This window comes from Helicoverpa zea, chromosome 10 (genome assembly GCF_022581195.2).
Source record: "Helicoverpa zea isolate HzStark_Cry1AcR chromosome 10, ilHelZeax1.1, whole genome shotgun sequence".
Taxonomy (NCBI): Eukaryota; Metazoa; Arthropoda; class Insecta; order Lepidoptera; family Noctuidae; genus Helicoverpa; species Helicoverpa zea.
Window position 1 is genome coordinate 312125 of NC_061461.1, and position 16601 is coordinate 328725.

Here is a 16601-nt window from a genome sequence, read left to right on the forward strand (position 1 = left end):
AAGCAGTCGCTTCTTGTAAAACACTGGTATTAAGCTGCAACCGGTTATACTGGAAGCTGACCCCGACACAGTTACGAAAAAGGTACAAGATTGTGTTCTAGAATTTGGCTTGATCGAAAATTAAAAATAATATGGCGGGTATTGACTGCAGTGGATATAACTGACCTTACTCATTACCGACATAAAATAGTTATCTAAGAAGGCCGATATGCTAATTCTATGGCAACGAATTATCTCAGGTCTAGATTTTAATTCGTCATTGCAAGTTGATTCATATGAACCGGATTGGGCTAGCTTCTGACCTAGGCTCGAATCCTGCGCAGATAACATGGGCAGCGGTATCTAATCAACGTGTAAATATTGTAGGGCGAAGCTTATCGTGAGCTTCTTTACGTTATCTATTCATGGATTGGAATTATTTAGATAGTCAATTTATATTAATCAAAATTATCCGATACAGTTTGACAAGCAAGGATAATATACTGTAAAGCATACCTGTAGTGCGTGTCACTGTCGATGTTTACCGATGAATACCTGATAGTCGGATAATTGATATAAATATTTCAGTGTCATATCAAAGTGCACTAAATACATACACGTGAGCAGTACTGAAAATATTCGGATATTATACAGACCCTAAACTAGACACTTCGTAACTGGCCTTGTTGAAGAAGGACCTCTTCGGAAGACCTAATAAATTATTGTTCATTAACCCTAGACTTAGACTGAAGACTGTATCTGATGATTTAATAGTAGATAGTCCTATCTGATGACAGGTCTGACTTTTAAGGTTCAAGATTGTACTATTTTATGCTCTGCCGTTAAGACATCGTAGGTGTCATGGAACATCTTTGGCAGTGCTTACGGGTATTCAGAAGCCAGAAAGTCTGATAACCAGCCTTCAGTAGGCACTGGCCCTCAGCTGCATCAGGTTAAGCTGGAAGCCAACCCCAATATAGTCGTGAAAAGGCTAGGCAGATAGTTTATCCTTTACCATCAGTCACGTGAGTTCAAGAACATCAGAGTGATCTTGCGATCTCATCGTAAATCGATTGTAAATCGATGTGTTTTTATTTCATCTATCAGTAATTCTACACCTGTTGCAGTTTTACATCGTCGTCATTATAAAGACAAAGATTGTTGCCATCCGCTCGTATTTATCAATTTTAATAATTATTTTCTATATGAACGACTTTTTTTATTCTCATGCGTTATTTAAGAGTTTCTTGATATACAAACTTATTTTCAAGGTTTTACAAAAACTGCAAATAGTTTTTTTTTTGTTTTTATTCGAACATCTTCTGATTCCCGCGGTGTCACCCACAAACACAAACTTTGAATGCTTCTCCCAGAACCCTAAAAACCATCGTGTTCTTCCTCGTTTTCAAATTGTCTTTATAATGTTTTCTCTATATCTATTCAGCGATTTTTCCGTAAAGAAAAGAGTTTCTAGACATTAATATAAGGCAGAACAGCACTTATTCTTACGCCCTTTCTCACGTCTTTGAGTTATTGCGAAAACTCCTAATTATTATTTGCCAGCAACTGCATGATTAAACAAGTGTACGTCTACATAGAGCGGTTTATCAGATAGGTACATGAAAGTGGTTGAGAAGATCGAAGTAAAACAACGTACATTTACGGAATTGGTAAAGGATTTTATTCTTCTTTACTATCCTTATTATGTTTTTACAATTTGTCTTATGCTGTAATGGTGTGGCAGTGTGGTGGCCATTGACACCAAAGCCCACTTGTATGCATGCCTATTAAAAGTAGCTTTCCATAATGGTGCTTTTGTATTATCATTCTTATTACAGGTTGCAACAAAAGTGAACGGTACAACAGAATCATAACCATCATCTCAGCCATAGGACGTCCACTGCTGAACATAGGCCTCCCCCTTTGATCTCCACAGATACCTGTTGGAAGCGACCTGCATCCAGCGTCTTCCGGCGACCTTTATAAGGTCGTCTGTCCACCTCGTTGGTGGACGTCCTACGCTGCGCTTGCTAGTCCGTGGTCTCCACTCCAGCACTTTTCGGCCCCATCTGCCATCTGCTCTGCGAGCAATATGGCCTGCCCATTGCCACTTCAACTTGCTAATCCGGTGGGCTATATCAGTCACTTTGGTTCGTCTACTGATCTCCTCGTTTCGGATTCGATCACGTAGAGAAACACCGAGCATAGCCCTCTCCATAGCTCGTTGAGCGACTTTGAGCTTTGAGATGAGGCCGATAGTGAGAGACCACGTTTCGGTGCCGTAAGTCATCACTGGTAACACACATTGGTTGAAGACTTTCGTCTTGAGGCACTGAGGTATGTCGGACGAAAAGACATTGCGTAGTTTCCCGAACGCTGCCCAGCCGAGTTGGATTCGGCGGTTGACCTCTTTCTCGAAGTTGGACCTACCTAATTGGACTACTTGTCCTAGGTAGATATATGAGTCAACAACTTCGAGTACCGAGCTTCCAACAGAGACTGGGGTGGGCTGAACATGGACATTTGACATAATTTTCGTCTTGTCCATGTTCATTTTCAGGCCCACCCGTTGTGAAACTCGGTCGAGGCCCTCGAGCATCATACTGAGTTCCTCCATCGACTTTGCCATGACTACGATGTCGTCGGCAAACCGAAGGTGAGTGATGTATTCGCCGTTGATGTTGATGCCAAGTCCTTGCCATTCCAGGAGCTTGAAGGCGTCTTCCATTGCGGCGGTAAACAGTTTCGGGGAGATTACGTCCCCCTGTCTTACGCCTCTTCTCAATGGAATCGGCTTCGTGCTATGCTCCTGTACTCGGACCGACATGGTGGCGTTATTATACAAACACTTCAACACCTCGATGTACCGATAGTCAATATGGCATCGTTGGAGTGACTCAAGTACCGCCCATGTTTCCACCGAATCGAAGGCTTTCTCATAGTCCACAAACGCTAAGCATAATGGCAAGTTATACTCCTCGGTCTTCTGTATAACTTGCCGCAGCGTATGGATGTGGTCTATGGTACTAAAGCCTCTTCGGAAACCGGCTTGTTCGGGAGGCTGGAAGTCATCAAGCCTGTGCTCGAGACGGTTCGTGATAACCCTTGAAAACAGCTTATAAACATGGCTTAGAAGTGTGATGGGTCTGTAGTTCTTCAATAGGCTGTTGTCACCTTTTTTGAAGAACAACACCACCACACCCCTGCTCCATGCTTCAGGCGTTTTGCCCTCGGACAGGACGGAGTTAAAGAGCTTCTGGAGGACTTTAAGTGCCGGTGTTCCACCCGCTCTCAGAAGCTCTGAAGTGATTCCGTCCTCACCCGGCGCCTTGTTGTTCTTAAGCTGCTTCAGGGCCATCCTAATCTCGTACAGACTGATGTCCGGGATATCTTCGGTATAATGTCGGGACAGCTTGGCTCTTGGATCTCCTGCCAAGCTGTCAACGGACTTTGCGACCGAAGTGTATAACTGTCCATAGAACCTCTCGATCTCGCCTAAAACCTCTGCCTTGGTCGACGCTATGCTGCCATCCTCCCGTTTCAGCTTAGTCATCTGGCTTTGCCCAATAGACTTGTCCTTTGCGACCACTTTGGAGCCTTGGTTTCGCTGTATGGTCTCTTTAACACGATTCGTATTAAAGAGACGCAGATCGTGTCGCAAGGACTTGGATATTCGTCTATTGAGCTGCCTATATGACTTCGCATCATGGGAAGACTGCAACTGTAGCAAGCGTCGTTCAGCCATGAGGTTTAAGGTTTGCTCGGTTAGTTTTTGAGGTCTATTTTTACGGCAGGGTCTAAAAAACTTAGACCCTACCGTGCGGACAGTTTCCACTAGTCCGTCGTTGATCTCGTCCACTGACACTAAGTTCTCAAGGCAAGCAAAGCGATTAGAGAGCTCGAGTTGAAAGCTTTCCGGGTTTTGAATATGGGACCGAGTAGGTCGGAGCGTAGACTTCATCAGACTGGACCTTTCAAGTTTAACATTGATATTCAGTGAGGCTCTTACAATTCGGTGATCGCTTCCGGTTTTTACCCTGTTGATCACAGAGACATCACTGAATATCCGTCTCTTGTCGGTCATGAAGAAGTCTATCTCGTTTCTCGTGAAACCATCGGGACTCAACCAGGTCCATTTCCTGTGAGGCGGCTTCTAATAAATCATAACCAAACGGTAACTTATTTTTACTTTACATACGATGTATGTACATAGGTACATACAATGAAAATTATAATATTATTGTATTCGCAAACCATGAACACATCAATGTATAATATTAAGAATACATCACTTATTTCACAGCATGGTTGTAGACCATGACCAACTTAGAATCTCGGTTTGTACTTTCTTGTGGTTTTTACAAAAAAACTAAACAGAAATCTGTTTCAGTTTTTTCTAAAGACACTGTCAGTTTTTAATATTACTTACAACTAGAATACTTCTAAAACTAAATAAATATTGATCACACACAAAAACCATCACTAGAAACATAAACAAACCACAAATATATAGATAAATTAACTTTAAATATTTAGCTTATAACTATGTCTTTAGCTATAATACTATGCACATTAAAAATACTCATTTAAACTATAATGACTACAAAAATCACGAATGCTGGACCAAATTACACACACTGGGCTTGCAAACATAAACGATCGGTACAACGATATCAGAAACACATGAAAAGCTCTTTGGGCTGCAAAAAAAGTAATCAATTTGCTATTAGTAGATACTTTACGTTTTTTTCAAGAATCTGCAGATAATTGCACACTATATAATTGGGGAAAATTCATGTATTCTTAAAAGCTGTACTGTAAAGTGTATGTCCAGCACATAACCTACATATTTATGTTGTAAATTCGTTGGTCTACTCGGCAGAGACTTTCTTGTTGTCCATGTCCTCGGCCTGCGCGATGGTATCGGGCAGGTGCGCCTTGAGCGTCTCCGGCGTGAGCAGCATCAGCAGCCCCGCCGACGTCGCCATCACGCCGAAGATCAGGTACGGCAGCGCCTCCATGTACGCCATCTAAACATAATAAAGGATGATTAATAAAGAAGAATAAAATTTATATTTTTGACGAGCCACTGAGCTTTGAGAACGTATATGTGGACATGTAAGTATTTAGGGGGAGTAAATAAGGGCGTACATAAGGGAGTACATAGGGGGAGTAAATAAGGGAGTACATAGGGAGTATATAGGGGAAGCAAATACGGGGAGGTTATAGGGAGATTACATAAAGGATTAGGATGGTTGTATATGGACATTACACAATGCCCAGTACGATAAATCCGTGACTGATTGCTTTAACTGACCAGTAGCGGCGTCTGCGGCGCGACGAGCGCTCCGATGCGGCCGGCCATGGAGCAGGCGCCGAGCAGGCTGTGCCGCGCCTGCGTGGGGAACAGCTCTCCCGTGTAGATGTACACGCTGCTGAACGCCATGCTGATGCATAACTTGCCCAGCAGGTTCAGCGTCGTCACCAGCCATGGTATCGCTGTTGGCAAAGAAGTGACATATTTCATCAAAGAAACGATTCATATCCTATGTTTTACAAATAATAAATACTTTGAATACTTTGACTTTGACTTCATAAAAAAAATGGTATAAAGTTACATAATTACATGCAAGATTTAGAGCGACTTCAATCTGCCAGGTTCGCTCAGTTTTGTATGAGCACTTGGACGCATACAAATGTAAAAGTGCAAGCCTACTACATAACTGACTAATATTCAACTACTTTACGCCCGAATAAAAACGTGTAGATCAAAATATTGCAAATGTCATACCTATACACGCAAAAAATGATATAGAGACATAATTACAAACAAAGACAAACTTACACTCCGGTACAAAAGGCATGGCTACAAGTGACAGCCCACAGACGATGAAGGCAGTCATGGTGGAACTCTTCCTGCCGAAGCGGTCGAGCGTGAGCACGCTGAGGCAGTAGCCGGGGATCTCCACCAGCGACGTCAGGATGAAGTTCACGTAGCTGTTCCCTGCCAGCGACACCGAGTTGATGGACAGCCCGTAGTACACGAACGTCAGCGTGATCCACCAGAACGAGCACACCAGCAGCCGGCACATGATCCTCTTAGACTTTATTACTTGGACTAGAATTGACCGCGAGTCCACCTCTGCCGTCTCTGATTCATTTTGGGCGGGTTTCTTCTCTTCAGGCTGGTCAATCAATGTTCTCATTGTTTCTGGCGACAGTTTCTTTCTGTTCATCTTAGCAGCTTTGAAGATAATTCTGGCGGCTTCTTTATTGTTTCCCTTGCTGATCAGCCAGCGCACGCTCTCCTCGACGAGCCAGTAGTAGATGATGAAGAGCACGGAGGGCGCGTAGATGACGAGAGTGTAGGTGCGCCAGTAGGGCACCACCCACGCCACCAGCGCCGTCACCACCTGACCCATCGCGAACGTGCTGGAGATCAGGTTGCCGCCCAGCACGCGCTTGTCGGGACCCACCATCTCGAGGGCTGAAACAGACAGTAATGTTTTGATGAACATGGAACGGACTCAATAGCATGTAAAACTTAACATTAAAAAGAAACGTCCTTTGGCGCTATTTAATTCCGCAATGGAAGATAGCTTACCAAGAATGAATGCAGTGCTATAAACGCCAGCTCCGACGAAGGAGTCGAGGAACTCGAAGCAGAGGTACATGATGTAGGAAGAGGAAAAGGCGCGGATGACGCCCATCAGTGCTGGAGACACCGCCGTGATCACCAGCGCCACGCGACGACCGTACCTGAAGTTATTAATTGTAGTAGCTGTGACTCAGACAACTGAGTCAGAAGTCGGACAAGTCAAATGAAAATTCTTTATTTGTTGTCTTTTTTTTTTCAGAAAATTCTTTATTTTCAGAAAAACATATTATGTGAAAATTTCTAACTAGTTTGTCATGCACAAGAAATACGATGAGCTAAGCAATTGTGTTTCTATGATAGCAGAATAGACAATCCAATAATGTACAATCACTTGGATGTTTTTTTATAGAAACAATCACGGATCAATCATGATTATCTGACATCATAGCTAATCAAAGCAATTTATTTTATTTTGAGTATTCGTTTCGCAATTTTTTCATTAATTTGACCTAAAAGATTGAAATAAGACAAAGTTTGGGATAGCCCACCGCACCAGATATCTGTGATCAGGATGGTCTTCATGCATCACAGTGGATGCAAGTATTAAGTTAATCTATGGTAGAAGTATACTAACGTGTCGGAGATGAAGGCAGTGACGGGCAGCGCGGCGAACACTCCCGCCACGTGGATGGAGCCCACCAGCGTGCGCATCCAGTCCTTGCACGCCAAGTCGAACTGGAATCAACAAAATCGCATGATCAGTTTGGGAGCAACGATGCCACAGACAGATACATACACATTTACACACACACACACAGAGAGAGAGAGACTCGTCAAACTTATAACTAACACGCCGTCGTTCTTGCGTCCGGGGTTAAAAACAAAAGCTATAATTTCTGACATGAAGTACTTAGGTCATAAAAGTCTACAGTCATAAAAGAAAACACCTTGATAACTTTCTCAGATTAAAGAGCACTAGTCCTTATCAAATATTTGCATAGCAGAATGTCAGTGGAGCTGACTGCCAAAGTATACACAGTCAATTAAAATCAGTAACGGAAATTCGTTAAGGCTATACTTATTATTGCAGATACAATATCAAACAACCAATGCAGGTCTGTTAACTATTTATCAAGATAGCTTAAATGATTACACAGTAAAAACTTTATGATCCAAAAGGTTGGAAGGCACTCACCGTACTGACGATAGTATTGTTATGCTCGTAGACCCAGGCCTGACAGCTCTTGGTCTCATTGGTGTGGAAGCTGGAGGGGGCGCACTCCTCGCCTAGGGGTTGCAGGCGTTCGCAGCGGCCGCCGGAGTCCGGCAGGGCCCAGGTACCCCATGCACCGGCCTCGTAGTCTAAGGGAGGCGACTCGCATTCCGGTACTATGCATCTGGGGAACATATTGAGTGTGTTTAGTTTAAGGTTAATTAGTGCAGGTAATTTAAGTAACACTTACTACTGCGTCTTTAATTACATGGCTATCGCTAGAAGAAATTTTGGTACATGTAGCCATTCGTAGTTGCCAGGACTAGTTTGGTCCTGGAAGTTATCAGGCTTATCAAGCAGAGACGCGTTACTCGGCAAGTAGTGTGGAATTCAGAAAAGCAGTGGCTCCATATGAAATACATATTTTCCGTAAGGCAAAAAGCAAGTACCTACTAAAATCGAAGTACCTACGAAAAAAATCGTCAATTTACGGTTCACAACCCCGATGCCCTTGGAGAAGCAGACCGCAACACGTTTTCACAAACTGACATCTTGTTTTATCTTCAAGTGGCACGCTCAGGCAACAGTGTGGTATTTGCCAAGTTCGGTATAATGACTTAACGTAATTATTTCGGCACAATAAGGGTCATGAAATAATTGCAACAAAGATTTTGTTGAGCTCAGCGATTACCGCATGATTTAGGTACCCAACATAGTTGTAATGTCTCCGGGACCCAGGATCGTGCCATTCGGTCACCGCACACCAGTGATTGAAATTGGCGCAAAAATACCAAATTATCGCATTACGCATGCCATTGCTTTGTTGCTTCACGTGTTTCATGAGACTAAAATAATTAGTACTATTTATTTAATTAATTAAAAAGCAGTTGAACATTTGATAAGCGCGCTACCGGCTCTTCTCAACCTCGTCTGGGTAAATACTTCCTATCTTAGACATACATTTAAATACTATTCTGTTTGTTAAATTACTTGAAAGAATACATCGTAAATGAAATGGAATTTGTTTAATTTTATGGCCATTTTATTTGTACATGATATTCAGAAGCTCCAGTATCTATTTTGTTGGTCGTATACTTAAGTAATCTTTGATGGTTAATTTAATACATTTTGTACATTGTGTGTAAGATTTTTCGTTTTGCTTTGCTACGAGTATGCACTATTTAATTATCATTATCTCGCCAACTATTCAAGAAAAGAAGGCAATTAAGTACATTGTTTTTTTTACATAGACGAGGAAAATGCCCCCGTCATTGTGTCGGTCTAGGTCACGGCCCACTGCGATTGATTTCACTAGTTTTCCTGCTCCACTGCCGGAAGATACCTACACATGTTAATAGCTGGATGAATGGACATTGGACTGCTGAGTTTATAAATTCATCATCTATTACGACAGATACAGCAGTAGGCAGCAGGATATTAATGTAAATAGACTGAATAGGACTCACAATCTGAACACCTACGCCAAGTTCGCTATCTACTTCTATTCTAATGCGCCTTCTAGGGTGTTTTTTAGGTCTTCTCATGATCCTGATGCTATTCCCGATGTCAGTACATAGGCAAATGGACATTATATGTCATGTGTACTTGTATGTCAATCCATCTTTGCGAATTCATCTCGCCAAGATGTTTTGATTGAATTGATTGATGAAACCATCTTTTCATTTATTTCTCGCAAAAGGGCTTAAGGTGATTTTTTGTGAGTGAGATAATAAAAGTGATAGTATTTCTAGTAGACTTTTAAATTCGTCATATTAAAACAGTTATCGTAATTTCACTTGAAATAAAATGATTAATATTCAATCATGTTCAACTTCAATATTGACGATTCTGATCTTGACCATGAGCATAATCAGTAACACACTTAACCCAAATATGCAATCTTTCAAAATGAGTGATATTCCCCAATGCCGGTCACCAGCATTGCATTATTGGTCTTGAAACTATTTATTATCTGCACTTATCAACAAGGTACCTACTACTGAAGTAGCCAAAACAATGTCAATCATAGAATTGCGTAACAAACTAGATATTAGTCTAGTAATCTATTTCTTATCTTAATGTAATCTCTAGCACATTTGCACTATTGTAATCTAGTTTTTTTTATAAACCCTGCTAGCTTTAAAATCAATTTAATCATATTTACATTACATTTCGAAATATTAAAAGTCAATCAGATCTTATCGTTAATCGTTAATCTGAATTCAAATTAGTCACCGTAATCCTTATAAAAATGTGAATTCGCTAACACCCTAATCTTTATGAAGAAACTAGCATGCGGCAGTGGTTTCACCAAACATCCAGTCCAACAGTCGATTAGCGCTTTCAAGCGACAGAAATCTTCCACTCACTGGTTGAGATTAACAGGACAGCAACAAACAGGATCACGACTTCTAAAATTTCGAAGTATATATGTAATACACAAATTATACTCCAGAAAAGGCCAGGAAGACGACCATTGGAGAAATTGCGACATTTATCATTTAGAAAAACCCGCAAGTAAGGCAAGGAAGCGAGTAGACAACAATACACAGCGCAGGATGAGCTTGTTAGTCTGTTCGGCACAAGAGAACTACTCGCCTTCATTAGCGGGAAGGCAAACTGATTCCTTCTGCATTGTATGCTAACAATAACACTAGCATGTCTCAGGAATTTCGGGAGAGGAGTAGTAAGTACTACTTAATGAATAATTGAAAGGTATATTTAGTTCAGGAACTTGAATAAGCGCTCAGTTTCACAGAACAAGACAGGCGACACTCTGATGCCTTGGATAAGAATTATTTAGATTTGATTTTATTAATTAGACGTCATAATATGCTATCAGCTTAGATTTAGCATTCCACTAAAGGCTATCAGTATGAGCTGATAATTTTCCTTGACAGATTTTTAGGTAGGCTGTTAATATTGTAATTTTAATTGTTCATACAATCCTAATTTACCTATTCCTAGCATTGCCTTCGAAACTGCTATTCACGGTGACGATCAAAACTTTTTGTAGGTATGAACTTTGTAACATCTTTCTATCTATCACCCTATCACTAATGTTTCATCAGAAATCCTCTACTGCCCATAAAATAATCCTCAAAATGTTGATAACATGATCATATTAACTTATTGTATAGATAGGAACTAGATAGAAGATAGACATCGGTAGATTGTTCAGTCTCCTATCCTACAATGTTGCAGGACACTTCAAAGATTTGAAAATTATGCAGAAGACTGCTCAGAAATACATGGCCAAAACAGACAAAAACGCAATATACTTTTTAGCCAATATAAAGTAGATGTAACGTCACCTAATCGTGCAAGTTTAGGCACATAGATTATGAGCTATCGATGATATTGAGCATTTCATTAAGTCGATAGCCGGCGCGTGGAGGAGCGCGTGGCGCAGGCCTTAGTGGGCGTGTACCCTTAACTGCACGTGAATACTTCGGCGTGGACTTACATGGTGAAACTATGGAGCTTAGATTGGGAATATTGGGATGATTATCAGATATTAGCACTTGATGACTTGTAGTCACGTCTACAAGCCATGGCTACTGCGAAGTAACTTAAACTATGTGTTCTTTCGTTTTGGTATTTTACAAACTAATATTATTTTTATGGAGTTTTAGAATGCGGGAATGCCAACTCTTGGCATTTAACTCCAGAACTTCTAGAAAAGACTGTCATTTGTTTATTTAGCTTTCTTGCAGTGTGGTGCAGTTTGTATTATGCCTGGATAAAATATCAAACGCCGGAACTTCGTACAAAATGTCATCAGTTGCTACTCGTAAATCGAGTAAATATATACACCAAGTCATAAAGATTGAGTTAAAGACAAAGGTTTTAATTTCATGTTCTTACGAAATTGAAACCTAATATATATATTATTGCAGGTTCTTACGAAACGAGTGGAAAGAAACTCAGAGTAATTTCTCTTACTAAGTATACAGTACTGCCGAGCCTCAATTGCTTGCATCCCAATAAATACTATTGTTACGCATGAGGTTAATTTTAGGCGCACAAATAATCTGACTCCATTGTGATCCATTACTCCGGACAGCTTTATAGAATAATATGCTTTAAGTGTTACGAGCACTTCCAGGTAATTTACTTGTACTCGAAATAAATGGGACACTTGGAAGGTCAATTTAATAATATTTAACTCTGACACACTTCTTATTTACTTTCCTAGTACAGGAGTTAGAGAGCGTCCGTTTCATAAGTAGGTTTGATACCAGCAGAAGAAATATTTTTTCATAGTCATTAGTTATTTGGCCAATAAGCGTAGAGCGAATGTAATGGAAATTAAGTAACATGGTGTGAGAATCTTTTCCTTGTAGAGCGTTTCAATATTGTTGTTGTTATAATATTAAGACATATTAGTAATATCATTTAGGTACAAGAATGGTTTATGTAGTGGCTCTCCTCGTCACACAAGGCAGGCTAACATCTAGGTCAGTATGTTCGTAAAAGGCTAACATTGTAGTCATTTTATTGTAAGTCGATAGTTTATCAACACCGTAATTACATTGATGCAGGTTAGGACTCAATAAAGTTAAATACTGACGTTAAACTGTGTTTTATAAAGTAATCTCACTTTGAAGTCAGACCCACCGAAATCGAACCCGATACCACGTACATACAGTAGTCTTGCTTGGCGAGCATTAAACCATCGAGATACTTGTTTCTAGTTCAGATTCAAACGCGTGAAGCAAGTTCCTACAACTTAGCTACATAATAAAAGAGAGGTCAAAAGTAAAACCACCGAATTTAAATGAAATATTAAGTGCCAATTTGACGTCAATATTGTGCCAAAACTTTCCATTAGTACCTACTTACCTGTATATTATCAACGTTACGACGCAGTTTTATTGGCTCTTTAAAGTGCAATAGCCTTGCATTTTAGGTACAAAATGCAGTGTTGTTTTGTGACTACTTATTGTGATTCAAACTCAGACAAAAAAGAAACACTTCACATAAGAGCCGATGAGGATAAAAGGGTCGAACAACTTCGATATACTACTTAAGTGAATTACATTTCACTTTTATTTTAAAGATGACATCTCAAATTATGTATAAAATTATACCTTATGCTAAATATTAATAAACGAACTACTCTATCTAAACCAGCCAAAAAAGGTCTAATTAAACGATTTTAATTGTGTGTTAAGTACATAATGCACATATGATGTAGATGCATTGAGAGGGAGAGGCTGACCGAAGAAAAGATGGATGGACTGCCTGTAGGAAAAACAGACGCCGAAAACATAATATTGTGTCTACTCCAGCAAACGGTACCAGGAGGGGAAGAAGATTGATTTAAGCCAATATGTAAGCAAACAGTACCAACCAACAATAACTTTCTAATCACGCTACCGATGAAGACATTTAACATTGAACTAAAACATCTTGATAACAAGAATTGCGATGCAAGGCACAAAAAGTTTCACAAAAAGAGTTTCCGCTCAATTAGGTGGAGAATCAAAGCAATCTCGAGATGATTGGCTGGTGGTGCGCCCACGCAGAACTATGTACTTACCTCGGAACTGAACCGTGATGATAACAGTGCACTGCTCACTGAACCTGAACTACGAAGACGGTGGGACGTTGGGCTTTAAAGAGCTTCCTAGACTCAGTAGAACTCAAGAAGCTCAGGTATACAGGGTTTTTTTATAACTACATGCCATGCCTACAGGGTGCCGATTTGGAAAATTGAAAAAGATACCTGTCCTACAAGACATTGTTGCTATACATTATATAATATAAGGTATCCTTTGTCTAGGACGATAATTTAGGTTTCAAATATAGCTTTTTATAAAACTAGGTGATCCACCGACGACCTGACGGAACAACTTCATGCATCCGGATAAGAAGTAACGTATTTCCTATCTCAGGCTCTAAACTATCTGAATGGGAAAATTCATTTAAATCGGTTCAGTAGATTTGACGTGAAAGCGCATCAGACGAGACAAAGTTACATTTGCATTTATAATATTAAGTAAGGTTTGATATTCTAATAACATATCGACCTTTCCTCCTAGAAGCGCCACTAGACGATTAATATTCGTGTCATCAAACGACAGCATCGTGTTACACGTAAGATGACACACTCGACACACATTAACCTTGTTCCCGCACTTCCGGACTGTGTCTACCTTCCTTCCGCGTTTGAGATCTTCACAATGTCTTAGAAAAAGCCTCTTAACTATAGGAAACTGAACTAAATCTTATTGTACAAATTGGTGCGGAAGTTGTTTGTTTGACACAGTTTGTGTATTCTATGTCCGTATGCTGGGAAGGAACTTCGAAATAATTTGTTTTGAGCTTATTGCTATCACGAAATATTATTGTATTATGAAACGAATAATAAGGTGTCTATATCTTATGTGCCTGCTAAGAAAATTACAGGACAGTCGAAATTGTGACCATAATTAATTATTTTTGCATATGTTACCAAAAATATAGGTCTGTACTTAGCCAGCAGAATAAGAATACGTGAAATTTTCACAATTAGGCAGAGGAATTAAACAGACATATCTTTCATTTATATCATACTTTCTTCCTTATGGATTTGCATAATATAGGTAGTCGGAGGTTAGACTTTCATAGTTATCTAAGGGTAAATGTTGCAAATAACTTTGGAGGCTTACTTTCTGTGCTCTTCTTCCAATTAGTCCATAAAATTAAGTACCTAGATCACCCCCTAAATTAATATGCGCAGTTACATACGTAGATCATCATCATCCTCCTGCCCTTATCCCAATTTTATTTGGGGTCGGCGCAGCATGTTTTCTTCTTCCATACTCTTCTATCTGCCGTCATCTCACAAGTAACATTCTTTCTTACCATATCTACTTTCACACAATCCATCCATCGTTTCTTAGGTTTCTTTAGTTACATACGTAGATGTCCCAAAATAAAGGCAATATTGGAGCCAGTCTTAATCCCGAGTGATCCGAGTGCCGGCAATCAGTCCGCGCCGATACCGGCAATCAGACGATTATTATCAAAACAATTTGTTACAAAATTTGCGTACACTAGATATAAACGTCAAGGTAATATAATTACGTACCTCTATTATCGTTAAGATCATGATAGCTTCGGTTATATATCGTTTCTAATGCAGTTCATATTAAAATGTTATTCTTCCGATAAAATGTATCCGCTGCGACATTGTTTTACGACTCGTTATTGGATCGTCGATCGTTCTTAACTTTCCTCTAACAAATAATAAACAAAGAAAATACTTAATTCAATTTCAACGTTTAATTTTCTTTGCTACCAGTTCCTTCAGACAGATAAATAAAGTAAGAAAGAGATTTTAATTATTTTGCGACACAATAGCTACACATCATACATCATCCTCCGAGCCTTTTTCCCAAACTATGTTGGGGTCGGCTTCCAGTCTAACCGGATTCAGCTGAGTACCAGTGCTTTACAAGAAGCGACTGCCTATCTGACCTCCTCAACCCAGTTACCCAGGCAACCCGATACCGCTTGGTTAGACTGGTGTCAGACTTACTGGCTTCTGACTACCCGTAACGACTGCCAAGGATGTTCAATGACAGCCGGGACCTACAGTTTACGTGCCATCCGAAACACAGTCATTGGTGTCTAAGATAAGCTACACATCATACACGCTATTAATTAATGAATGAAAAAACATTCTTGGCACGTCCTTTTCAGTGGTCAATGATCCCTTCAACCACCTGGTAGGTATATCTTAACCAAAATCGTTAATAGTTAACAATTTATTTACACTTGAAGACCTTTTAAGATTCATGACATAAAAAGCCAATAGACCTGACTTAACACTATAGTATACCTGTCTATTAAATATAATCTGTATTTATTTATTAAGCTTGACATATAAAGTCCTACCTGTAAGGTACGTCTCCAGCCGCGAAGATGTACTGGGTGTTATAGACAGCGCTCATCAGGATCACCACCAGAATGTAGCAGTAGTTGCGGATCTGGTAGCGGCCGAACTGGCCCAGCTCCAGGAGTATGGCATCCAGGTCTATTGTAACCGCCATGGTGAAGACGAAGCAGCCACGAAGAGGAACAAGGAGTTACGAAGTCCACGACACTCGTGGACGAGTGGCGGCGCGCGTGTGGCACTGGCCCGCGATCCTCACGCAGCACGGACACAGGTGCGAGTGCGGAGTCGCTGCACTCGACTATCAACTGAAGCTTATCGAGCAAACCAACGTAATCCTCTGCTCAATCGTCATGGTCAAGCGTAGCGCGTAGATTGCTCGAAAGACGCGTTTCGCGAACACTAGTTGTGACACCTATCTATAGATACCTTTTCTTTTAATGACTGATTAAATGAATATCTAGCAGTGATAACCGCGAGACCTTTGTGGATTCACGTGTGATCTATTGTAGTTATTAATAAAGCAAAATAAAAACAAACCCGTCTTGTGATATGTGCAGGACGTTTGTGTAAGAAGTTTACGTTCTGCTAGATAGGTATAAACAAACAAAGTCGTCGGTCATTTGGACACATATTCAGCAGTAGCGTAGCATAGCTTGAGATAACAAAATTCTTTCATTAATGTAGAACTGATAATTATTTTCTTTTCTTGGACAGACTGAAGGATTGCAAATCATTCAACTTGTTAATAAAATCTACGTTTTGAGTGATCTTTAATTTATAGATAAACGTGAGAAACAGATCGATAGGTACATAGGTATTCATTTCTATTCATGCTTGATACATCCTTGATATCAGAGGAAAACGTTTTAGGAAAAACAAACCCAAGTGCTTATTATCTTACAACACAATGAGATGGCAAGACG

General features: G+C 40.2%; 1 protein-coding gene across 1 annotated transcript; it reads right to left on the minus strand.

Annotated features, from left to right (window-relative positions):
- Positions 1–1637: 1637 nt before the first annotated feature.
- On the minus strand, positions 1638–15992 carry LOC124634027 (organic cation transporter protein-like). Its single transcript, XM_047169428.1, has 8 exons — positions 15678–15992; positions 7773–7974; positions 7212–7312; positions 6584–6738; positions 5825–6466; positions 5297–5478; positions 4148–5009; positions 1638–1854 (listed from the first exon to the last, which is right to left on the minus strand). The coding sequence occupies exons 1-7, from the start codon at positions 15830–15832 to the stop codon at positions 4851–4853; spliced, it is 1596 nt and encodes a 531-aa protein (XP_047025384.1). The 5' UTR covers positions 15833–15992; the 3' UTR covers positions 1638–1854; positions 4148–4850.
- Positions 15993–16601: the final 609 nt, after the last annotated feature.